At 35.4% G+C, this 27,502-nt stretch overlaps 1 protein-coding gene across 1 annotated transcript in view; it reads left to right on the top strand.

Annotated features, from left to right (window-relative positions):
- LOC121368054 (receptor-type tyrosine-protein phosphatase epsilon-like) overlaps positions 1–27,502 on the top strand; it is a 130,236-nt gene that overhangs the window by 69,392 nt on the left and 33,342 nt on the right. Inside the window, exons 2-4 of the mRNA XM_041492613.1 lie at positions 8,798–8,899; positions 13,142–13,309; positions 23,077–23,259. Coding sequence (XP_041348547.1) covers positions 8,798–8,899; positions 13,142–13,309; positions 23,077–23,259 — 453 coding nt within the window. The remainder of the gene's footprint in view (positions 1–8,797; positions 8,900–13,141; positions 13,310–23,076; positions 23,260–27,502) is intronic.

Here is a 27,502-nt window from a genome sequence, read left to right on the forward strand (position 1 = left end):
TTTATTTAATGTTGTATTTATTGTCATGTCATGTCACTACACACGTAAGTGTGGTAGTAACAACACCTGCATATGATATATTTACAGTATTTCTGTACAAGAATCTTATTTTAATTCACAAAATCGTTTTCTCCATAATACACTCATACTAGGATTATAACAATGTGTATTGTTATGACAATTACCTAATAATTAACTTCGACAAGTTTATTTTCATTTATAAATGGATTAGGTAAATACGTTTAAGAGTCGTTTGCAAGTATCATCCTCTTCAAAAGCTCATAAAACATACTCCAGAACATGTCGCCACTTTGTTTGTCGTACACTAATGGTCGACGCGCACCTAGTGACAAGACCGTCGTATCTGCGCTATCGCCGACTCCCGACTGATCAGATGCAATAGTCGTGTCTACAGTCCGTCAAATGATAATTTGTTAAGAAACTTTTTATTTATATTTAATTTTGTTATGAGAATTGGTATGCGTTTAAGACTTAATAATATGTGCCTTTACCATAGTTTGACACCCAATAGCCGATGCATTTTTCGTGCTGGGGTGTCGTTAAACATTCATTAATTTAGTAATATGTTTCATATGAGTTTTAGTATACAGTTGTGTGAAATTCATTGGTTCCCTTTTGACGCAAAAGGACTATAATCTCCAGTTATGCGACGTCGTCTTCCATCAAAATAAAACTTGCGTCGCTGTCGAACAGTTTGAGATTACTGCCGACTTGACCGTCGCATTTGTGTTAATCGGTTCGTGTAATGCAAGCATTACATAAACTGAATCAAACGTGTATAGTGGACTCCAACCGCCTCCACACCATTAGCTACGCTTTTCGATTGGCAGCAAGGGCTATTCCATATGTGTCATCTCACAAACAAGTTAACTTTCACATTCATAGCAAGCTGCTACAACGCACGTCTGTCATGAGCGCAAGTTCTGACTATAGCCAGCTCTTCCGTGCAGGACAAGACACTGTACGGTGTGTGTCAGGAGTTTAGTTACGCCAGCCGTTTATGTTTGTGGTCAGTCAGACCTTTGAATGGTCGATTCAGTTTTTCTAAAGACTACTTGAAACGTGTCAGTGTAATCAAATCGCGTGTCAAAACGTGACATCAGATCATTGTCTCGAACTTCTAGATAAACGATGTTACAACCAAGAAACCACCTGATCAGATGCAATAGTCGTGTCTTCAGTCCGTCAAATGATAATTTGTTAAGAAACTTTTTATTTATATTTAATTTTGTTATGAGAATTGGTATGCGTTTAAGACTTAATAATATGTGCCTTTACCATAGTTTGACACCCAATAGCCGATGCATTTTTCGTGCTGGGGTGTCGTTAAACATTCGTTAATTTAGTAATATGTTTTTATATGAGTTTTAGTATACAGTTGTGTGACAATTCATTGGTTCCCTTTTGACGCAAAAGGACTATAATATCCAGTTATGCGAAGTCGTCTTCCATCAAAATAAAACTTGCGTCGCAATCGAACAGTTTGAGATTACTGCCGACTTGACCGTAGAATTTGTGTTAATCGGTTCGTGTAAGCCAAGCATTACATAAACTGAATCAAACGTGTATAGTGGACTCCAACCGCCTCCACACCATTAGCTACGCTTTTCGATTGGCAGCAAGGGCTATTCCATATGTGTCATCTCACAAACAAGTTAACTTTCACATTCATAGCAAGCTGCTACAACGCACGTCTGTCATGAGAGCAAGTTCTGACTATAGCCAGCTCTTCCGTGCAGGACAAGACACTGTACGGTGTGTGTCAGGAGTTTAGTTACGCCAGCCGTTTATGTTTGTGGTCAGTCAGAACTTTGAATGGTCGATTCAGTTTTTCTAAACACTACTTGAAACGTGTCAGTGTAATCAAATCGCGTGTCAAAACGTGACATCAGATCATTGTCTCGAACTTCTAGATAAACGATGTTACAACCAAGAAACCACCTGATGTTTAAAACTTGACAATCAAAGCCAAAAATGCAAATGTCCACAACCAGATAGAACGGAAACGAAAGGTTCATTCATTTATCTATTTAACATAGGTTTGACTATAACAATTTAGTGTCAACATTATAATGCTCATTATAGTCAAAATTCCATGTCTGAACTTGTCGCAATGATCTAGTGCTGTCGCCATGTGAGATAATCTATAAAAAGGAACCAAAACAACAACAACAACAAAAAACCCTAAGAAACCCCCAAGAAAAAAACAAAACAAAGACAAACCCAAAACATGGTATTGTTTAATATGCATTCTGAAAGCAAACAGTACCTGTCCATGTTGTCGTGGAACACTCAAATGGAAATAACCCGAGTTGGTTGATGGAGATCGATCTAGCGACTCATTGCACATCAGACGAGCACTCTACCACTAAGCTATGACTCATTCTTATGACTGAACTACAACTCTTCCTAGGAGCATAAATACCTTCAGTTTTGTAAGAGGATATTGCACCTTTATATTCGGAGTGCTTGACCTGTTTTAATGTAGGCCGCATTATTATCTGATGTTTGTATATACAGCTTTTACTCAAAGGTAGTTCTTCCTGGTTGACATCTAGGAAAGCAAATAGTCGACCAAATGGCGACGGTTCAAGTCGCTAGACTTACTTGCTTCGTTATTGTTGGATTTTTGATCGGGTATTTTCCTGTAGCACAAGGTAAATAGCTTATACTGCCACTCTTCTGCATGTATGTATTATATGTTCACTGAAGCTATGTTTAATTATGATTTACCCACTTTAATATTTTATTTAAAATTTGTAATATGTATCTAAATGGTCGTGGGTCATAGATACAGACAATAAATAATGGGAGATAGAAAGATAGTAAAAGGAACGAGAGAGAAATGAATGTTTTATTTATCCCACACTGAACTAGTTTACGTCTATATGGTGTCCCGACATATTGTCATGGATCACATAGATAATGAGAAAAGAAATCAGCCGTCGCCACTCCATGAATTGCCAAGTGTTCGTTTTACGTCTGACGAGTTGTATGATCGATCCCTCTCATTTGACATATGGTCATCTAGATAACATATTATAGGAATGTACACAAGAGAATTACAGAAAATAATTTTCAGTAATCATAGTATTAACCCAACTCAACGACTGGTATCAAAGGCCGAATTATGTGTTATCCTGACTGTGGAAAAGTACACACACACATACACACACACACACACACACACACACACACATACACACACACACACACACACACACACACACACACACACACACACACACACACACACACACACACACACACACACACACATATATATATATATATATATATATATATATATATATATATATATATATATATATATATATAATCATTGCTACTAATTAAATAATGCAACCGATTTCTTCTATAGTTTGTTTTGTTTGACGACTCCATTATTTTGATTGCATGGTCTTAGAGGGGAAACTCGCTATATTTTGCATTAGTAGTAAAATATCTTAGATTTGCACCATAACACATAGTCCAGGGCCAGTTGTCAACGTGTAATCTCCCGTGGAAATGTAATGAATAAAGCAGGCAACATACACCATTATGAAGCTTAGGCCTTGGAGATTTCAAAACAATGTTTCGTGACATTTGTTTCTAACAGCTTCAAGATCACATGTCAGGATCAAAGTCAAGCGTGGTTAAATTGAGCTTCAGAGGTTTAATAACGGAATCAATCCAAGAAAAAAACATGTCCATACTGAGTGAAATTAATAATACAGAATGTATTTATATCTGCCTAAGACGCACTTACATATATCTGGGTTTGGGTTTTTTTCTTCTGACAACTTCAAGGTCAAATGTCAGCGTCAAAGGTCAATAATTGTTAATTGCAGCTTAAAAGTTTGATAACGGAAACAGTCCAAGAAAAACATGTACATATTGAGTGAACTGTATCATTCATACTGTATATATATATTTGTGTTCTAGCATGTTTACAGTAATACAAGTTGTTTTTAGCAATTAGGTACCAACGTATACATCTGACCAGTTTTAGGGTCGGGACGTAGCCCAGTGGTAAAGCGTTCGCTTGATGTTCAGTCAGTCTAGGATCGATCCCCGTCGGTGGACCCACTGGGTTATATCTCCAATTTAATTAAAATTAGCTCCACTATTACATGTGGATCTAACAGCAGCCCGTTGGAGGTCATGTCCAGTTGAACTTTCAATCGACCAATCAAAACCGTACTTCCAAAATCATGCCATTGATTTGAAAATAATTTGAAAACATTCGGGATTATGCTGATTCGGGTGAATTACGAAGTATGCCGTAAGCTAATATAAAATTCGTTTCAAGACGAAAAACAACAAAACCGTGATGGTATAGCCATGAAATCTGTTTATACTAGAAAACAATCCAGAGTTTATTATTACAATTTTTCCCCTGTTTTGTCAATGTTGAATTAGATCAACAAGTTCGCCTATTGCATAAATAATCTTGCTCGATATATTTACAATTTGTATGCTCCCGAATAACGCTATAAAAGGAAAAGTGTAATTGGTCGATATTAAAACTGTTATTTATAGATGAAATGTCACCTGGGCATGGGAATCCACGCAATACGGTTAGATCTACTGGTAGACCCAGTAGAGCTAATCTTAATCAGATTGGCTATTTCTCGTTCCAGCCAGTGTTCCACAACTGGTGTAACAAAGACCGTCGTATATACTATCCTGTCTGTGGGATGGTGCATATAAAAGTTACCTTGCTGCTAATCGAAAAGAGTAGCTCATAAAGTGGCGACAACGGGTTTCCTCTCTCAATATCTGTGTGGTCTTTAACCATATCTCTGGCGCCCGATAACCGAAAATTATATGTATTGAGTGCGTCGTAAAATAAAACGTTTCCTTCCTGATCAGTTTTAAGTTCGAAGTGTTCTTAACTCTAACTAGAACATTAAATATTGTCATGGCTGATATTGATACTGCATTTCTCATGACTTAGGGTGACAATCATTATGCGGAATTAGGATCGGCACAGACACATCCTGCTATATTAAATTTAGCATCTTCACACCAATCTCATTTTGTGATTTATTTGAGGTTGAGGAGTATTATTCATATTTAAGGTGTTAATGTTGTTTAAAATGTTGCATGTGGTAGATGTCAGATTTGATTTCGAGAGCTACACCCAGATATATAGCACGCATAGTGGCAAAATCATTGTTATTGTGTGCCATTCAATATAATTAAACTATACTGATTGCTTACTTACAAGTGTAGCTCACTCATCGTTTCTATTTCACAGAGACTTTGTCCTTAACATTCACACTTGTCCGCAGATGAGCACTGGGTTTTAACAACAGTTAGTGCTGATGAAAATACGTACTTGGCCTATATCTAATTAAATTACTAGAATTACATTTTCATTCCATCTATACCCTCTGTGACAATCAGTTTGGTTGCATGGTTTATATCGATGAACCAAAAACAATTATACTATGAGCCCTGTCTTTCCCATCCTTAAGCGGAGTCACACAAACAGTAATTGTGGTCAATTCCTAAATTAATATTATCATGATGCTATGGATTAAAAAAAAATATTTAAAAATTATGATGATAAATGTTGGCAACCTCGAAATTTTCATATTAACATTAATGTGTTTTATATGTTCTAATTAGGTTAGTGTTTTGAATCTTCATTAACAAAAGTCAGTTAAGATATACGATTGAAAGCATTCTAAAATTATATACAGACCATGATTTTGTATTGTCATTTTAGCATATTCTTAAGTTGACAAATTATAGTTTGGGGAAATCTTAATTTTATACATAAAAATACCCCAGTACGGTAATGATATGCAGATAAAAAAAAGAAACATTACAAAGAGCATTACTAAGCTGTGCGTAACAGTTTCCTTCTGCTGTTAGTGTTTTTATAACTATGACCATTTTTAACACAGATCTTGTCCAGTTGTATTTCAATTTGTTCGAAAGTTTTCGTACATTTTAAATTGTAGATTTCTTTTCTTTGAGAGAGCGTCTTGTTTTTGTTGTGTCTTGTATAATGTCCTCTGTGGTGGTTCTGTGAACAGACAGATTAGGTGTCACAGGCTTGGTCGAATAAATATAAAGTATTAGAAAAAATATTCCAAGTACTAAAATGTTTGCATACATATGCATCTAAAGTGTTAATTTCAGTTCCAGCGTGCCTTTCCAGCAGCTATAGAAGATATAGATTATGATAACGACTCTCTTAACCGTAGCTTAACGCCAGCCAGTGCCCCACAATTTGTACAACAAAGGCTATGGTATGAACTAGCTTGACTTTGGTATGGGGCATATAAAAGATATCTTGTTGCTAATCGAAAAGAGTAGTCCACTGCGTGGCGGAAGAATATTTCCTTATGTGTGTGGTCCTTAATTATATGTTCGACGCCACATAACCGTAAATAGCATACGCTGAGTGCATCGTTAAATAAAACATTTTCTTCCTTCCTTAGTTTAAGCTTGAGACGGCATACTAACTTGAAATAAAAGGAAGACAATATTAAGACTATCATTTTTACTAAAGACACACCCACATTTCTGCAAATATTGTACACTTAATATGTATAGATATTTGTAATGCGTTTCACGTATTGTGTGGAAATAATGTTTAATTTTTGCTTCCCAACAATCTTGCGTTTTGCATTACTCTATATTTCCTCCATCTGATACGTTTTGACTGTATACAACTTTGTATCATCATTTGTATTACCACATACTCTTCCTCATATATAAATAAAAATATACCATTATTATTACTACATAAAGTGCGGTCAGTCCATAGGACCCTGACCCAGAATTAGTAGTATTACCTTCGCATTCCGATATTACTTCAGGAGTAGGGGTAAGATGATCTTTGACTTCAAGAGTTTAAAACATTGAGCTGAGTGACCATAGATACGCTGTTCTGAAAGTTTCTCTGAGCTCTGTTACTCACATTTACGCTATGGTGTCTGTGGACAAATGGTAGTGGAGATGGTGTAGTAGGAAAGGCATCTAATATATGTTTAGTTGATATTTTATTATGATCAAAGTTTTAGAATTTTATAAATGAATACAGGTTATGTCTTGTCTGCTCGAAAGACAGTTATCGTGTTTAGACATGTACAATTTAAAGTAGTGTTGTGGTGCGATATTCATAAAATCAAAGACATTCTTTGAATTCAGGATTTTAGTCATCATAAATATAATGCTACAGGCTATTTCTGTGGCGAAAGTACTAATATTTTGATATGTTGTCCATTAACTATTAAACCTAGATGTGTGCATATAACCAAACATGCAAAATATAGCGTAGCTTAGGACAAGACTTTAACATAACTTTGAAACTGAATAAACTTATATGTCACATTTGTAATGTGTAATACTATGGTTACAGTCGTATTATTTAAAATACAATACATACACCAGTGGCAACCACAATTCCTTAAATACACTAAAACAGTGTAAATATATGAACAATACAGCATTTCGTTCATGTTATGATTTTGACCTTGATATATATGACCTTGAACAAATTGGGGGAAAAAGGGACTAACAGGTAAGATAGCACATGCAACGGTATTTGATATACCTGTAGTGGTGTACAGGCTGGAAGGAGAAATAGCCCAATGGACCTACCGACGGGGATCGATCCTAAACCGACTGCGCATCAGGCGAGTGCTTTACTACTGGCCTACGTCCTGCCTCCTGATTTTTTCTTTGGATACAATTGATGATACGATACGCTAATATACACACTAGTGATACACGAACACAATATTAAGAAAAAGTAAATATCTAATAGAAGTCTTAACACAAACGGTTACAAATCGATCGTTAATACGTCCCGTAGCCCAGTAGTAAGCTCTCGCTTCATGCGCGGTAAGTTTGGGATCGATCCCCGTCGGTGGGCCCATTTGGCTATTTCTCTTTCCAGCCAGTGCACCACGACTGATATATCAAATGCCGTGCTATGTGCTATCCAGTCTATGGGATGGTGTATGTAAATAATCCCTTGCTATTAAATGAACAATGTAGCGAGTTTCCTCTCTAAGACTATTTGTCTAAATGACCAATAGCTGATCATGAATAAATCAATGTGCTCTAGTTGTGACGTTAAATAAAACAAAGAAACCTTTAACTACCATTAATACATTCAATATCATTAAATCTGCCTAAGAATATTTCCAAAAGAAGTTATCATACAGTGATCATGATATGCAGCCACGATTCGCTGCCAGATGCTTTGTCTAGAGAGAAGACGAATTGTTTCGACGATATATGGTTCCAACTCAATGTCTGAATAGCTCCAGTACAGCCGCCAAAAGTCTCTCTAAAGCGGTCATAAACCAAGGGATATGTAAATGTTCATGCCGATTTGCATACAATGATATTATTAACACGGTACAGCATGCATTTTAAAAGAAGAAACATAATATATAGATGTATTATGTATGTGTTTATTTATTTACGTGTCCAGCTGTCTGTCGAATTTTCATGCATTCTTGGAAATAAATCTGGAATGCTACAAAAGGTATTTTAATATGATTTAAGAAAGACATAGGATATAGGACTGAGGCATCGTTCTGATTGCACCTCTTTTGACCCTAATGCTAGTGGACGTTATGGAAAGAAACCTTAGAAAGTCGAGACGAATTTGTTGATGAATTCACCTTCATTGTAAATGCAATAGCTAAAAGAAACAGCGCAGTTGATGTATATACTTACATACATGATTTTATAAATACACACTTAATCACGTTTGTTTTAGTTTGCCATTTTTGTATTTCAGGAAGATATCAGTGTCATTGTGCTGAAGGGTGTAAAGGAAATATCGAAGAGTTCGAGTGTGGCTCGTGTGAAAATGGCTATTACGGACGTTTCTGTCAAAATGGTAACTGGTAGACTAAAATTTCCATATGTATTTCTTTTGGCGGTTAACTGTGATGCATCATGAAAGTTATATTAATATGATGTTTGGGTGAATACCTCACGGCAGCGTTACAACATTCATTGAACACTCTTGTATACATACAATGTCGTCTCTATTTCGACAAGTTCAGATAATATATGGCTAAAAGATACTCCGTGCATGCATGGACTAATTCCAAACCACAAAGTAAGAATAAAATATAATTCTGGACGTTATAAATGATACAAAGCCTTTCATGGGATTGATGTTATAGATGTACATCTGGAAACCATGGCACAGTACACGGGTCATTATATGGATGATGCTAAACAAGATGATTGCTCAGCTCATTGCCATACGAATAACCAAAATAAAATAAAAGCTGCCTTCAATGTTATCTTGCTAGTTTTTTAATGGTCTCTAAAAACAAAACTAAACACAATTAATGGGTCATGGTGCATTGTAATTGTGACGTATGTCCATTTTGAAATGTATATAATTTGAGTAAGTCAAATGTAAACAAGATTTTGAAGATAGAATTGGTGTGTTCACTTCATTAAAGGACACGAGCCTTATACTAGAGTTGGGCATACTTGAACGTTTTCCTTAAGAGTTGAATTTGGATAATTGTTTCTATGGCCATTTTGACCGTATAATCTGAATCCGATGGATTTTTTTTTTTTTTTTTACGTAGCAATAAGTTTGAGATCGGTTAATGACATAAAATACAAAATGGCTCCTATAAATGACAATTTTCTTAATGTTTGGTGCATTTTTAATATATTATGGGTTGTAATATATAATTTGTTATGATTTTCATGGTGATAATGTCAAATATGATGTCCAAAATGTGATCTGATACATGGATATTGATAGTTGCTGGCAAGGTATAAAATCACATTAAATTTGACTAATATGTTTTGTGAAATCGTGAGGTGCCAGATCCCATATGTAAATATTAGTTGCAGTTCTTCTCAAAGCTGTCACCCAATATTCCGTTGTTGTTATATTCATTACAGAGTAAATTAATACAGAAACGCAAAATAAGAACGTGAAGCATTGTATAAAAAAGAATGGGGATCTAAATCCTAACAATTCGTCATGTGACGAATGATATACTTATGTAAGAAACCAAAGGACAACACTTATAACCGTAAGTACTGGAGATAATCTAGTAGCTGAAATTGTTTCTATTGTGTAGATAAACAGATGTTAGCCAGCTACATCTATCAACAACAATCTAGAATCTAAAAGACACTAGATAGCATTGTTATAACTTGTCCTAATAGTAACAGCTGAATATATCATTGCATGCAACTCGTTAGCATATCAATGACTTGCTTATAAATGGACTTGTTTCGTGTTCCTATTGGGAAGGCAATATGACTGGAGACTAGAGTTAAGGCCATACTAAGTCTGAATATAAGCCACTAGGCTCTTCTATTTGTAATTTGGTGTTTATAAGTTTCATCTGTTTGATCTTCTGGTTATGACTGATTATTTTAGTTTTTTGTCGCATGTCTGTCTTTTCGCCCAAGATATTGATACTCATGCTGCATGTCACGTATTGCAATGCATCTTTCATTGGTCATTTTAAAGCAAAACCATGTTCCAGCTCTCTTCGATACTCTTCGCTTTTCTTCTCTTACTATAAACATTCATGTTCATGCTATCATTAAATATCCTTACCTTCTTATGCCATGTTTCTCTTTTATTGTATTTCCGTTCATAGCTTTTTTCATCTGTTGACCAAAACCCTTAGTTCAATAAGGGGATGTATTGTTGTATATATCCATCCAATATAAACTTTCTTAGCTACTAGATTATTTGAAGTATCTGAAATAATAACTTTGTTTTACCTTTCTCTGGTTTCTTGAATAAGTGTATCATTGTCGCCATTCCCTCGAGAATAGCCTCATTTTGTAGTTTGACAGTGGCTTTTAATATACATTGTTCTGTTATTTCAGCAAAAACTTTCTAATGTTTTCCATTTCCATTTCGTGTTATCACTTTACTGTATAACAAATAAGTATAGGCCAGAAACAAGGAGAACTTTAAATGATCTTGCACTTGGAATAATGGATACAACATAACATTGTTCAATATTAATGTGATTCTATAAATAAATGCATTAATTATATGTCACTTTGACAGAACGTTTTGATATTCATGCTTCATATCACAATTTGGCATTATATGTGAAATCAGCATTATGAAAAACGTAAGAAATCATATATTACAAGCCATAGTGTGTTGAAAATACACATAATGTTGTGACAATGATACCTTTTGGCAGCCATTTTGAATTTGTGCCATTAACGTATATCAATCGTCAAGATAAGTAACATATTCCTTTACATTTGGATTCTACAGACAAACTGGCAATAGAAGCAACTCTGCTCCAAAAAATGTCACAGCTCACCCAACCCTACTTATACTATCACAAATTTACTACATATACACATTAAACGGAACACAGTTATCTATTTAATAAAATTGGTTTACCGTCATCGCATCCAGTAGCGGGTCAATCACGATCGCGGCGGGTACAATCTATCGCATAGTGAGACGGGGACTGGGACCTTAAATTTTGGCTACGGATATTTGGAATAAAACTTAATGTAAACGATCAGCCGGATAAAATCGAAAATGTAAAAACGAGAAGGAAGAAAGAACCAAAATATTTCACATTATGTAAAACAAAAATGTTTTGACACACAATTTGAAAGAAGGTCTAAAGGTTTAAATTCTGATCTAAGTGTCCACGTGTATAGACGTTAGAGTGACCAATTTGTAAGAACATGATGAATAGCATACCGCCAACAACAACAACAACAAAATCCCACACAAATACAAAAATAAATAAATTAAAAAATACACCCAGCAACACAGACAAACAACACACAAAAACAAACCCAAATGAACCAACCCAAATAAAACAAAAGCATGGAGTCAGTAGAGGTAGAAGGTTTAGTGTTGTGCAAAAATATGACGGGCTCGGCTTCAGAAATGGTACTAATGTAAAAAAGAAAAAGAAAAAAAAAAGCAATGTCAAGAGAAGAGAAGTATGGGTCGATCCCACTTCTTATTTCATCATAGTGTGAGGTGTTTATTCTCCCAGATGATCCTAGGTCAAGCTGATATAGATATAGATAAACGCGACCCCCCCCCCCCCCAAAAAAAAAAAAAAAACAACAACAAAAAAACACAAAAAACCACACAAAAAAACATCAACAACAACAAAACAAACCACCTCTGGCTTTCTGCAGAAAGTCGTCGAACCAGACGAATCATATAAGTCGTCGAATCGGACGACTAATTCCGTCCGAAATTTCGACTGGATGTAAGAGGTCAAGGTGAAAAGCGTCTGCATCGCTAATAAACAAAATCCAATTCACACACTCAAAAAGAAAAATATAGGACCTCTGAGTCAAGCAGTAAGCCACGAAGAAGACACGAACAGTGGGACGGGGACAATACGCATACCCAACAGCAGCGGGCTCTAAACTGGACATCACTATTAATTATAATGTAGCTGTTTCCTACGAGGTAAAACGTAGCTGTGTTACAATAGCTTTCCTTTCCCACTGGACTGAATTAGGCAGCTTTTGCACGGTGCTAAATAAATGTCTGGCCCTGACGACATTACTCATGTCTTACGATAAGTTATTCCCGCAGTTGGCATCTAACGTTGGATCGTTGTTTTAAAACTATTGATACAAATTAATATTTTTAAATTTATATTTACGATTATGTTGTTAGCATATATGTTTAGGTCGTTGCATAATGTGGACTAAATTTGTTTCTGCATATGACTAAATAAGTTCATAGATGAAATGTTTATGAATCATTCTAGAATAAACAAACTAACTTAAAAAATTAATATTTTGTTACTGTAATTAAATTGGCAACAACAGCACTTGGTCACCTTTGTGAGGTATAGATAAAGCAATTCCAATCCTCGTGACGGCATAGTATTGTAAGGACCTTGGTAAATGTCGGTCCTCACCCCCCCCAAAAAAAAAAAAACCCCCAACCCCCCCCCCCCCCCCCCCCAAAAAAAAAAACAAAAAAAACAACCCCAAACAAAAACAACAACAAACAAACAAAAACAACAACAACAACAACAAAATCCACATTGTGTCCCTCGGGTTGCAATTGCCTTGTCTATACCTCACAACGGTGATATATTCTATTATTATTAGTTGAGGTCATTTATTTCAGAAAACGTGGCTCTGAACAAAACAGCTCACCAGTCTACATCTTGTCCTGGTTATGAAGGTGAAGCGTGGCTAGCTGTGGACGGTGACAATCGTACGGATTTTATTGATCAAGCTCCTTTCCACTGCACTTGCTCACAAGACGATCCACGATTCTGGGAAGTTGACTTGGGTAGAACGTACCCTCTTCAAACAGTAAAGATATACCAAAGGGAAATCTGTGAGTATCAGGAGACGATTACTAACAACGAATATATATATATATATATTCAATGAGATGATATTAGCAGAAATTAGTATAGACCAACAACTGCATTGGATTACACAAATATTTATTCAATCATGCACTGAGTTGAGACATCAGTAAATTAATAATGATTTTTTTTTTTTTTTTTTTACGATTCCGAAGAATATGATATTTGGTGGTATAATAATAATACTAATAATAATAATACTAATAATAATAATAGTGATGATGATGATGATGATGATGACGATGACGATGATGATGATGATAATGATGATGATGATGATGATGATGATGATAAATATAAACGCAGGCGCTAATGACGGATTCCCAAGATATATAGCTATATATTTATGTGTTATTTAATTACAGCAATAACTACACACCACCCCAACCCACTTACACGCAGATACTGTCACCTATTACTCAGATGTATTTGTACGTTATTTAATTATAGCAATAATTATACCCAACACACATACTGTCACATATCAAACTAATACAATGCAGCCAAAATGGGGCCATAAAGTTGTGTATTGTCAGACTACTGAAGTAGCTATGAGTGCAGAATGTATTTTGTTTAGGCTGTATATTAAAGGTCTTGCCATATTAACAAATAGCATTTCACTTATTTCTTGTTTTACACGTTAATAAAGCAGTAAATGATTAATCCTAGCATATAAATGTTATGTCTGTCACCATCATCTCTTTAAAGATACAAACATGCAAATATGTGCAATTTTCATTTGAAAAATGTATCTGAAAAAAATATATAAAAAAATTAACAACTGTAAATTGACAGTTGTTTACACTCTGGAGAGTAGATTACAACAGTGAAAATGATATTGGTATAACTTGAAAACTTCTCGACTTAAATGATTTTTGCGTTACAAACATGACAAAATTGCCTGAAAGGAAATGTTTTATTTAACGACGCACTCAGCACATATTATTGACCGTTATATTATTGCCTGAATGGGGACGGACTTAATATTAGAAATTCCAAAATCACCTGGAAGGAAGCAGCGGATTAATTCAATATTTCGACGCTTTTATGTAGATAGGCAGTACAAAGTAAATCTGAAATTTCAAATGGTTTCACTTGTAAGTTTTATAGACTCAGAAATGCAATCCAAAATTTACGATAGAGGCCAATATACATAACCTATATACATTCAGTCCCTGTAACGACCAATCTAATTAAAATTAGCTCCACTATTACATGTGCATCTAACTGCAGCCCGTTGGAGCTCATGTCCAGTTGACCTTTCATTCGACCAATCAAAACCTTACTTGCAAAATCATGCCAGTAATTTGAACAGAATTTAAAAAACATTCGGGATTATGCCGAGAATATACGAAATGATTCGGGTGAATTACGAAATATACCGGAAACTATTTGTAATATAAAATTTTGAAAAGAATTTGAAAACATTCGGGATTATGCCGATTGGGGTGAATTACGAAGTATGCCGTAAACTGATATAAAATTAGTTTCAAGACGAAAAAAAAAAAACGTGATGGCTTAGCCATAAAACCTGTTTATACTAGTATACAATCCAGAGTTTATTACTGCACTTTTCACCCTGTTCTTTCAATGTTGAAATTGACTAACAAGTTCGCTTATTGTATAAATAATCTCGCCCGATATTTTTAGAATTTGTATGGTCCCTAATAACGCTATAAAAGGCAAAGTGTAATTGGTCAATATTTAAATTGTTATTTATAGATGAAATGTCACCTGGACGTCGGAGTCCACGCAATGCTGTTAGATCTACTGGCAGACCCAGTAGAGCTAATTTTGATCAGATTGTGTAACGACCAACCAAAAAGCATCTATATGGGTCAAGAAGGTTTCTTGCAAAATGACAAATCAGACGGCACACAATTTAGTTTATACAATATACTACAAAATGCACGGTCGAGGCTAATGCACATAACCTGTACATATATGTTTTAATACAAGTAATCCCTCCTTCCCAAAGTACCCAACTACGTACCAAATATTAGGTAATCCTGTCAAGAAACCTTCTTACAAGATGACACAACAGAGGGTACACTATTTATTATTATTTATTTATTTATTATTATTATTATTATTATTATATTATTATTATTATTAGTAGTAGTATTAAAGTTAACATCAAGCGGTAATGACGGAATTCCAAACTCAGACATATTTATAGCAATAATCCCCCCCCCCCCCCCCCCCCCCCCCACACACACACACACAACACCAACCCACATACACTCAATCAAACAATCTCACTTACTCAACTACCGAATTCAGCGATTCCGGCCTGCAACTCTATTTACAAACACCAGTAATAGTTTAAAACAACAACAACAACAACAACAAACAAACAAACAAAAAACAAACAAACACAAAACAAACCGACAAATGGAACATGATACAGCACCTTTAAGAACAAGGCTGACCTGTAAATCACACAAAGCAGACAGAGTGTGCTGTGTATTGACCGTAAATTCACTCATGCTCAGACAGATGACTGCAGTAGCCACGCGTACACATTGTATTTTGGTAATGCTGTTTTATTTTGTCTTGCCATGTTAACAGAGGACATTGGACTTGTTTCATACTTTACACGTTAAGCAATAGATGGTTAATAGTATCAAATAAATGTCTGTCAATTTCGTAGATTTAAAGTTACAAACAGTGCAAAATGTGCATCTTTTATTTGAAGAGTCTATATGAAAAAGTTCAAACATTACAAAAATGTAAATCAACAGTTTATTGCGCTCGAACAGGTGGATTATAACGGTGAAAACAGTTTATTCGTACGATAAAAAGGTCTCTAGTTACCTTGATTTTCGGGTTTTAGAAACGAATAGGTTTTTTTATTCAAAACAGGCCGTGATCAATATTAGAAATCCTTATTACTCCTTAAGTAAGCATCAGGTTAACTCAATATTTTGAAACACATTTTTTTTTGGTAGATTGCCAGTAGAAATTACATCTACAATTTGAAGATATTTTACCTGCAATATTCACAAAGACTGCCATACACAATCAATCCCCCGAAGTACCCAAGTACCCACCAAATTTCAACCAAATCAGACTAGAACCTTTCTTATAAAATGAAACAACAGAGGCGACATTTTCTTTAGCAAAGTCAGTAAATAAATGCTACTACTAATAACAATAATAACCCCAGCAAAATGAATAGGTTCCCAACAGAAGAAGCTTGACAAACTAATAATCAATCATCTTAGCAAAATAATAATAATAATAATAATAATAATAATAATAATAATGCGATATACAACAATGCATTTCAAACTAGGGCTAAAGATTCTGTGTGAATGTTTTATTTATATATATACATTTTGTTATATGAAATGTCCTTTGAAATTTGCATTCACGAGTTTATTTTGTTTATGTTTGCATTTGCTGTGTATACAACAATGTATTTCAAACTAGGGCTAAAATTGGTTTGTGTTTTTTTTTGTGTGAATGTTTTATTTTTATATATACATTTTTTTATATGAAATATTCTTTGAAATTTGCATTCACGAGTTTATTTTGTTTATCTGTTGTATTTGATTAATATGTGGACATTATTTTGCGCTACACTCGGGACAAATACTAATATAACAATAGTTCAAATATGCTAATTACAAATGAAAGAAAGACAGAAATGTTTTATTTAACGACGCACTCAACACATTTTATTTACGGTTATATGGCGTCAGACATATGGTTAAGGACCACACGAATTTTGAAAGGAAACCCGCTTTCGCCACTACATGTGCTACTCTTTCCGATTAGCAGCAAGGGGTCTTTTATTTGCGCTTCACACAGGCAGGATAGCACAAACCATGGCCTCTGTTGAACCAGTTATGGATCACTGGTCGGTGCAAGTGGTTTACACCTACCCATTGAGCCATGCGGAGCACTCAATTTACAAATGAATGCTGGAACTAAATGTGTTCTTTTGCGACATATATCTTCATTATTCGTTTAACAGCAATACGTAATTTTGCTAACCAATTTATAGACTGAGTAACGTATTTCAGTTAAATTTTCGTAAATTACATACAACATTTACAAACTTGTGAATCATGGATTGGTGGATTGTACTGACTTTCTCAAAGGGATTGAGCGACAGCGATCTGCAGTAACAACGCTATCTACAGTGACTACATTTAGTGATGCAGTTGCTGCCGTTATCTGTTATAAAAATTACAAAATGCTGTAGCAATGATGCAGATAATATTTCACGATCTGTAGGACAGCAGTTAGCGTTTTGGGGATTTATGTTAATTCACTGAAATATCGCATTTCTGCAACTCAACGCGGTCTGTTATAAACTGGAAAATGCGAAATAGCACACACGCATACACGCACACACACACACACACACGCGCGCGCGCACACACACACACACACAGGTATGTATGTATATGCATGTATATGTTCTTTTGTTTACGCATATGTATGCGTGTATACATGCACACACACACGCGCGTGTGCGCGTTCCCGCCCCCCCCCCCCCCCCGCCATCCTCTCTCTCCCTCCTCTCCCCCCCCCCGCCCCCTCTCTCTCTCTCTCTCTCTCTCTCTCTCTCTCTCTCTCTCTCTCTCTCTCTCTCTCTCTCTCTCTCTCTCTCTCTCTCTCTCTCTCTCTCTCCTCTCCTCTCCCCTCCTCTCCAGACTTCTCACCACGCCGCACACTCTCTCCTCGTCCTCGTCTGTCACGAAAATAGTAGAAATGTATAAAATAGTAGGAACTGTCCACTGGTGGTATTAGAAACTGTAAAACAATGTACCCTGCAGATGATGCGGAGTTGTGATTTAATTGATCTTTGTTAACATTTTAATATTCAGAACGACGAACATGTCGTCCAAGGGCTTAGGGGATGTTTATTTAACCGAAAAGGTCCAAAAGGTCTGAGGGTATTTTTGAATTCCCTAATGTTTGTAGTTTATGGAATGAGGTATCTTAGTTGCCAAATCTATCCTGATTTTGAAAAATGTTGATGTTTTTAATAACAGTGTTGAAATTTGTGCCATGAAGGAATTAGGGGTAGGGATAACTAAAATGTATGTAGTTCAGTCAATATACAGAATATAATAGCAAATGACCTCTTATATTAATACTACTGGTCTCTACTATCTATTCTGTTAAAATAATGTTAATATTTTAATTAGGTCAGCAGAGGTCAAAAGGTCACCATTTTGGACTCATGCTTAAAATCTGGATCATTTGTGGATCAAAATTATCTCTTATTTCTGTAAAATGTAGTTTATTAAATATTTAAAACTATTTTTTGTATGCTTCTATGTATATGGAAGTGGAAAACAACATATTTAGTTAACTGGTTCCGACATAGCCTATATAATGACATGATTTTCATGAAATGACAGTTTGTTGGAATTTCCTATATTTAAGGGTAGGAGAAACACATACCACTGAACGTTTTAACGGGAGGATTATATATTACCAAACAAACTGAAAGTCATAGCATGAGGTAATCATTGATTTGCATTTATGTGTGGTTGGTTGATTAATTAGGTCACCAGAGGTCAAAAGGTCACACTGTTTTCCCGACGCTTAAAATCAGTCCATTTTCTTCAGTCAAACTTCTCTTTTATGTTTATAAAATGCTATTAATCACGTTTTCTAAACAGTTTTTGTATACATCTAGGCATATAGAAGAGGAAAACTACATGTTTAGTCAAATGGTTTCGACTTAAAATATATAATGGCACGATGTTTGTGATATGGCGGTTTGTAGTGGAATAGTATAGTAGTGGAAACATAATGCCACATAACTCTGACAGTTTTAATTATATGATAAGATAGTGCCACTCAAATTGAAGATAATAACTGATGTGCATTTCTAGATGGTTGGCTGATTAATGAGGTTAGCAGAGGTCAAAGGTCACCACTTATTTCTATAAAATGTAGTTATTAAGTCGTTAAAGCAGTGTTTGTATACCTCTAGGCAAATACAAGAGGAAAACAACAGGTTTAATTAACTAGTTCCAACATAAAATACATATAATGGCACAATTTTTTTGTGATATGGAGGTTTGTTGGAATTTCCGATATTGAATGGTAGGGGAAACAAAATGCCATATGGATCTGAAGGCTTTAATGGTAGGATTATAGCTTATACCACTGATTAATTATACGTGCATGAAGTTATCATTGGTATTCGTTGCTACATGACTGGCTGATGAATTAAGTCAACAGAGTTCAAAAGGTCATGTAAGGTAGTAAACACTTGAAAGGTATGAAATGAAAAGTTTGGTTCAAATAAGTTCCACATTATAAAAATATTGTAAGATAGAGTTTATTTTTTAGGAACATGACTGCTAGATATGGCTAAGCTGGGGGATATAACCCACTGCATTATCCATGTTGATGGCAACACATCTGACGGTGTCACAGTTCAATGCTTAACGTTGGGATACTGTAACATGTGCAATCAAAAACAAGACTCAAATATAAAAAAATAAATGAAAACATTAAAAAGTTTAATGCAGAGTGTGATGGGTTCGATCCCAGCTGTTACTATGAAATCAGTACTGTCCCAAGTGATACTGATAAGCTAATGCCACTTTTATGTTCTGAAGTGGAAAAATCAACAAGTGAAAGTGGTATATTTGTTAACATATTTGTTAAGCTAACTAAATAGGATTAATTTGTACCATAACGTTATAAAATGTCGAAAAGTAGGTCTACTAGATAATTATGGCGTATCCACTCCATTGCAATAAGCCAAAAACTTAAAATTCAAGGGTCTGCAATACGTGTTGAGCTATATTTTTTTTACAGCCCCAGACCAAAATCGTAGAAGCTGAGACTGCGACTGTCGCAGTCAATATACAGAACATGTTCCATAATATCGTTTCCTGCCAGATCTGTTGTTCGCGCCAGCAGAAAAGCGGTGTTTTGTCACATTGGTCATTCGATTCAGTTTCAGTGCGTTTCTTTTTTAACTGGTAGTACCATACTCGCGAGACTCTAAAATCGATGATCGCCCAACGGACTACCTTTGTAAAATTCTTAGTCGCCCTTAGCTAATAAAGGTTGCCACGGGTGACTGCTAATTTTGAACCTTGATATCATAAAATCATGCCATTATATACTGTAAATTGGAACCAGTTAGCTAAATCTGTTGTTTTCCTCTTCCATGTACACAGAAGTATACAAACATATTTTAACAATTTGATAAACTACATTTTACATAAATGAGAGAGAAATGTGTCCAAAAAAATGGCTCAGATTTTAAGAACGGTTCCAAAATGGTAACCTTTTGACCTCAGCTGACCTAATTAAAACATTTATGTTGTTTAAAATCTATGATTATTTTGTAGAGGCCAGTAGCGTTAGTATATGGTGCCATTTGTTATACTATCTGGTATATTGATTGAACTACAGACATTTTAGTTATCCCTAATTCATCAATGGCGTAGACTTTAACACTGTTATTAAAAACATCAACATTTTTCAAAATTGGAGTATATTTGGCAACTAACAGACCCTATTCTTTAATCTACATATACAAGGATATTAAAAATAACACATTAGTATATATATATATATATATATATATATATATATATATATATATATATATATATATATATATATACATAGTCAAATTATAAACTGCGGGAACGTCATTAATTTAGTATCAAACACTGCAGTGTATGATGTTTTGGTTATGATTTAATCTTGGTGGCTTACTGCAGAGAAAGCTCTGCACGTCTGTCACCCACGTGTGCATTAACCTGCAAGCTCCCTACAGGAGTTATCTAGAGAACAGACATCCAAACGCCCTCATAACTGTTTTAAATTCGACTGACGTCACTATTTGACTCATGTCATCTTTATGCTTAAAATAATAATGACATATTTTATTCTGTCTGTGTTTCCAGTATACCTACTTTACTGGAAACATGTATTGAGTGCTTTCTAAATGACATTATTTAATTAACGGTTATTTACATACCCAACGCTGTCCAACTGACCATGGCAGATTATACAGCATAAGTTCCACTTTACTTTTATTCCTCTTATTTCGGGTGTTCCCAATTAAACAAGTCAACAAATATACAGAGTCCAATTAAAAACTTCACAACCGTTTCATCTCGGCTAATTAGCAAATATGACAGAATAACGTGTTAAATAAGTTTTTTTTTTAATTGTATGACGTCCAAAGAATAGGAATAAATGTTGAGTCAAAAATCTGTTCCATGCGCCCACAGCATTCGTCAAAACCACAAACAGTCAAAATCGTAATTCACAAGCAGGGTCATCTGATGAAATCACGAAACTGCAAGGCAACGCCTCCTAATTGACTGACTGATGCGTGTAAAGACTGCATGAAGGATACGGCGCCATTGTTCCACTAATGAGAAACCAAGTTCATGCAAAGTCTGTGGAGGGTTCCTGTGAGTGTGCAGGCGTCTTCCCAGCACATCCAAGACGTGATCGATGGGATTCAGGTCGGGCGACCATGAAGGCCAATCCATGACATTGATGCCCGCGTTCCTCAGGTAATCCCTTGTCAAGATGACCGTGTGGGGTCTAGCTTCTCATGCTGAAAGATCAGGCCTGGATCATGAGCTGCCATGAAGGGCACACGTTCCTGGGCCAGCACCTGGCCGCGGTATGCAGCAGCGTTGATGTTGTCACGGATGACAAGAAGTCGAGAACGGCCATTTCCGCAGAAAACACCCCAAACCATTACATTTCCTCCTCCGAATTTGCCAACTTCGCTGACACAACACTGAACTTGACGTTCACCACGTTGTCCCTTTTTCAGTGACTACAGCTGTTGATGCTTATAACAAATAGCGGCAGAAACTGAAACGCTAAATGCAGTTACTATAGACAGCGTTGTTACTGCAGATAGCTGTCGCTCAGGCAATCGCCACACCCTAAACACAAATATACGTACCGGTAGTAATTAGCATCAGAGGGCATTGTGATATATTTGTTATCTGATGTGTCGTGGCATATCCTAATGCCTGTCTTTGTGTAATGGTATGGAGAAAATGTAGACACTTATGCCATTAGCATGTATTGGATCAGGACCCGTGTTACCATATTGCTGTAGATAATTAAAACATTCTCCAGCAAGTAACTCGTCACCTCTAAACTGTAATGGACATTATCAACTGACATGGTTTATTAATGTAAAAAAAAAAGGTAAAACTCTTAAGTAGACTGTCCCATCTAAAATCACAGAACTGTTGTTCCAAAGAAAGGAAAATTATCACTTGGTTATCGTGGTTGATCGTTTGCTCCAACATACGAATACACCTAATATTATGCTTCTTATTTGTTTGGGTTGTTTTCAGAGAAAAATACTATAACACCATTTCGTTATATTCATGCAAATTTAAATATATTCATCTAAATAGTTTATTATATTACCAAGTCATTTATGTTGTTTTACAAGTCAGGTTGATCAAAGTAATGTGCCTTGTAAATTATTATAAATCATCTACAAGAGTATGAGATATATTAATGAAGAACACAAATTAGAAAACGGTATTAACAATATTCTGAATTTGATTACGATGATGATGATGATGATGATGATGATTATGATGATGGTGATTTTAGGGTAAAAGTATCCTAATATTGTGAATCATTTTGGAGAACACACAATAGTTGAAATTTGTTATTTTCGAGACTAAATCCATTTCAGATCAGTGGAGACTATTTGGATTTTATATTGAAGCTGACGGACACGAGTGCTATCGATGGCCAAATATGTCTCATCCTCCGACTATATTTGAAGTAAACTGTATCCAACAAGGTCGACGTCTTACCTTCAGACTACCTTCTAACAACACTGACGTTCTTACTTTGTGTGAAATTCAAGTCTTTGGTAAGTAAATATTTATTGCAAGTTTTATCAATAATTATTCTAATAACTAGAAGTTTTTCTTGTATTATGTCCTACTACTATTTCAACTAAATGGCGATGACATTACCACAGTGAGAGTAAAACGATATACGTGATACTGGATTGCACGGAGCAGAATGCATAGTTGGTCTGTTTAGCAAAATGTATTCTTTCAATGCTCTTTCTAGCTCCTAAATATAATGCAAAATCATAAAGTTGTCTTATTAGTAGGGCCATATTTGTCAGTCCCGTGACCATGTTTTGGTGACCAAAGTTTGACGTTGCATTTTAAGTCTTTGGGAGGCTTAAAACAAATTAGTCCTTATGTACCTCGCGAAAATGCCGGCTAACTCCGCCAGAGGACCAAATCAATGATGACCGTCAGCAGCCATACTGCAAATCGAAAATCGCCATATCTCACTTTATATATAAGTTCACATTGGGCTATGTCTCGCTCCAGCCAGTGCACAACGACTGGTACATCAAAGACCGTGGTATGTGCCGTCCTATCTATCGGATGGTGCATATAAAAGATCACTTGCTGCTAATCGAAAAGAGTAGCCCACAGCGGGTTTCCTCCCTCCATATCCATGTGGTCCTTAACGATATGTCCGACACCAAATAACCGTAATTGAAATGTGTTGAGTGTGTCGATAAATAAACCATTCCCTTCCTTATATATAAGTTACTCTCACAAATATGTATGGATAGGTATAAATGTATATGTATATGTGTGTGAGTGTGCGATTATTATGTTTGGTAGTATAATTGCGTTTATTTTGTTATGCAGGGTTATTGTCGCATTGGTGTATGTGAGAAAGTGTTCATTATCTTGCACAGACGGCTCAACTAGATTTTATACAGTGCGTACACCGGTCCTGCAGTTTGTGCATGGTAATTATTAAAGGGGCCCCTGCGCGTGCTGTAACCTCACCGTGGTGCAGGGGTGTAACATTCTCTTTGAGTAAAAGTCAGTATCTATCTGTGATATTTGTATTTTTGCACAGTTATTTATACTGTTTTTATTTAAATCTTGCACTTTATATTGATGTTGATCATCACCTTATTTGTTTGCATTACCATAGTTTGACACCCAATAGCCGATGTATTTTTCCTGCTGGGGTGTCATTAAACATTCATTCATTCATTTATTAAAGGGGAGAGAAACTGCGAGTCGAGGCAGTTGGGGTACATACGTTTGGTATGGCATGGGCTCAAAGGTTTCTTATTTATTTTGTTAGTGCCACTTTTATCCTCTACTATCAGAACATTTGTATACCAGGATAATAAGATGACTAGTTTTGAACGCAATTGCCAAGAGACGGGTGATCATCCTATTCATTAAACCACAACATAACTGTGCGGTAGTAACTCTTGTCTATCAGGTCAGGTTAACATGTTTGCATTTGACAAGTATTATATGGAACCCCGAGCTATCATGCGCCACTTTGGATCATTAGTTTCAATATCCACTAAATAAATGAATGCCCTTAAAAAAGCCAATAATAACAAACAAACACAAATAATAACAAACAAAATAAATTGTATGGTGGCCTGACGCCATATAACCGTAAATAAAATGTGTTGAGTGCGTGGTTAAATAAAACATTTATTTCCTTGTATGGTGGCATGAACAGCTCAAAGCTTGCTGAACCCCTGGCTAAAATGTGGCATCAAGCGAAGAGCAAAGGAACAATGACACTCCCACCAGATAGCTACTCTCTCGGATAGCACTGCCAGTTACCTCACCTTATTTCAATTCTGCTATTCATTTCTCAAACAACCGTTTTTGTTGACTTTGACTGGAGCTTGGTTAGTAGAAAATATTGTGATGTTAGCAACATGTGTCCAGTACTCTCATCAATCCATTGACAGCATATCATCACAATCTGCTTTGTGCGATTGTAGTTATGACAAATGAAGTTCAATTGCGAGAAACAGACTTGGCCTCAGTTATGACCAATCATATATTACGAACCTAAATTCATTTAATATGTAATTCTAGCGTACATAAAACTAGTTTGAAATACAGAGCGCAATTGATTGTTTCAATACAGCTGTCACGGCCTCCATTTTGGATTATCAGATCAAACTTACCTCAAATTGCAAAAAGAAACCACACAATAACGGTTATGAATGACCTGTTTGGAGTAAATAGATACCTCATTTATTTGTCTAGCCCTATTAGTTTAAGAATTGCTGTAAGGTCTTATTTTAAATAATGTGGACAACATGGATTTGAAGATCACAATGACCTGAAAATGCAAAAATTAACTGAATAAATATTGTGCATGTGCCATTCTGTGCAGATAGACAACTCTTTACGATGGAGCCCAAACATTTCAAGAGTTCGACTAATATAATTATTTAATAGAAATATAAATTTTACCCGCAAACGTTTTATATGTACGTGTATATATAGGTATAAATGTTTAAATGCATAAACCTGTAGGAATATATATATATATATATATATATATATATATATATATATATAAATATATATATATATATATTATATAAAGATTATGAGTGATTTAATATTACAAAGCTGTTGTACTAATAGGCGGGTCAATATAGCGCCAAAATACCGATACATAAAAACGTTTTATTGTCATTTCTGGTACTTGACCTCATTTTCAACAATTAAATGGAGAGTAAATTATGTGTTGGAAAGATGCATACCCGGACCACTAACACATACTGACATTTTAACAAATGAAAAACGCGTAATTTTAGAGTTAATAAAAAAATATGAGTATTCCTGCTAACTGGGGACAGCCATTTTGTGACGTCCGGTGGTATAGCTAGGGGCGAAGTGACGTCAGCTCCGTCCATCTCCTCTATGCACAGTGTAAACAAATGCTCTAATTTTTACAAGGCGCTTCGCTTTCTTCAACCTGACTTGTAAAACAACATAAATGACTTGATAGTATAATAAACTATTTAACTAAATATATTTCTTTTTGCATCAGTAGAACGAAATGGAGTTATATTATTTTTCTTTTTTAAAAATTCCAAAGAAAAAAATGCATGTTATTGTTTCTATGCTACGTATGCTAAGTTCGAGCAAAAACGACCACTCACGATACCCAAGTGATAATTTTCTTTTCTTTGGGACTACGAAATTAATCAGTTTTGTGATTTTAGATGGGAAAATCTACTTAATCAAGGGTTTTACAGAATTACTCACAGTAATAAAGCAGGACGGCTCATAATGTCCATTACGATTAGAGGGTTGTCCGTGCGGTTATCGCACAATACCCTGTGATCTTAATAAAACTGGCACGTCTTTTTAGTGTGTCCAGACAGAGTGTCTGGGGACCGTCTAAATATACAACTGTCAATCAGGAACCACAGGTAGAAATCACGAAAACAAACGGCCAATTAACTAAGAAAACACTCCGATTATTATTTCAGTATGTGGGTTAATTTATGTACAAAACATAATACAGTTATTTCAACACTTTGCCAATGGTGGTTTATTTTGTATTAAAAATAATTGTTGCTGGCTTACTGGGATGGCTATTATTACAGAATAAATTGCGATGCATCCGCAAAATCAAGTATGTTTTGTTTCTTCACTTCGAAGACTAATTCCTGACGTGACACGTTAGGTATTACGTAACCACCAGCTCGCCATATGGTACAAAATGGCTGCGTCCGTTATATATAATAGCCGTCACATTATACCGTTTTAGTAATTTACTATATTATTATGCGTGTTGATATTAAGCAATAATGTGCATTATATATCGTTGAATATGCATACCAGGTCACATGCCTTAATTGTCCCTTCCTTTAAGCTACGCACATGGCCAGGTGTTCTTTCCTGGACCAGGAATTCCTCATTAAAATTAATTAAAAAAACAAAACAAAACATGTCTTGCCCAATCAGCCAGGGATCAACAACATAATGGTTGTTTAGTTTAACTGACTGTTAATATGATGTTGGTAACGAAAATAAAATGAAAAAAAATGAAAGTGACCTGCAGGTATGTATGCAGAACATTGTAGAGGGGCGAGGTCCTAGACTGAGCTAAGCGGTGTTTATAAAACAGTTCTCCGGACAATATTTTGTTTTTAAATCGCTTAAACCAGGGGCAGTTCAGTGAACCCTCCTCTCCAAATTTTAAAACTGTATTTTCTAGAAATGTTTAATGCTCATTAGTATTGTCTGCTACATTCAAGAATGTGACACAATAATGGATTTACAAAAAATTAC

This window comes from Gigantopelta aegis, chromosome 1 (genome assembly GCF_016097555.1).
Source record: "Gigantopelta aegis isolate Gae_Host chromosome 1, Gae_host_genome, whole genome shotgun sequence".
Lineage (NCBI taxonomy): Eukaryota > Metazoa > Mollusca > Gastropoda > Neomphalida > Peltospiridae > Gigantopelta > Gigantopelta aegis.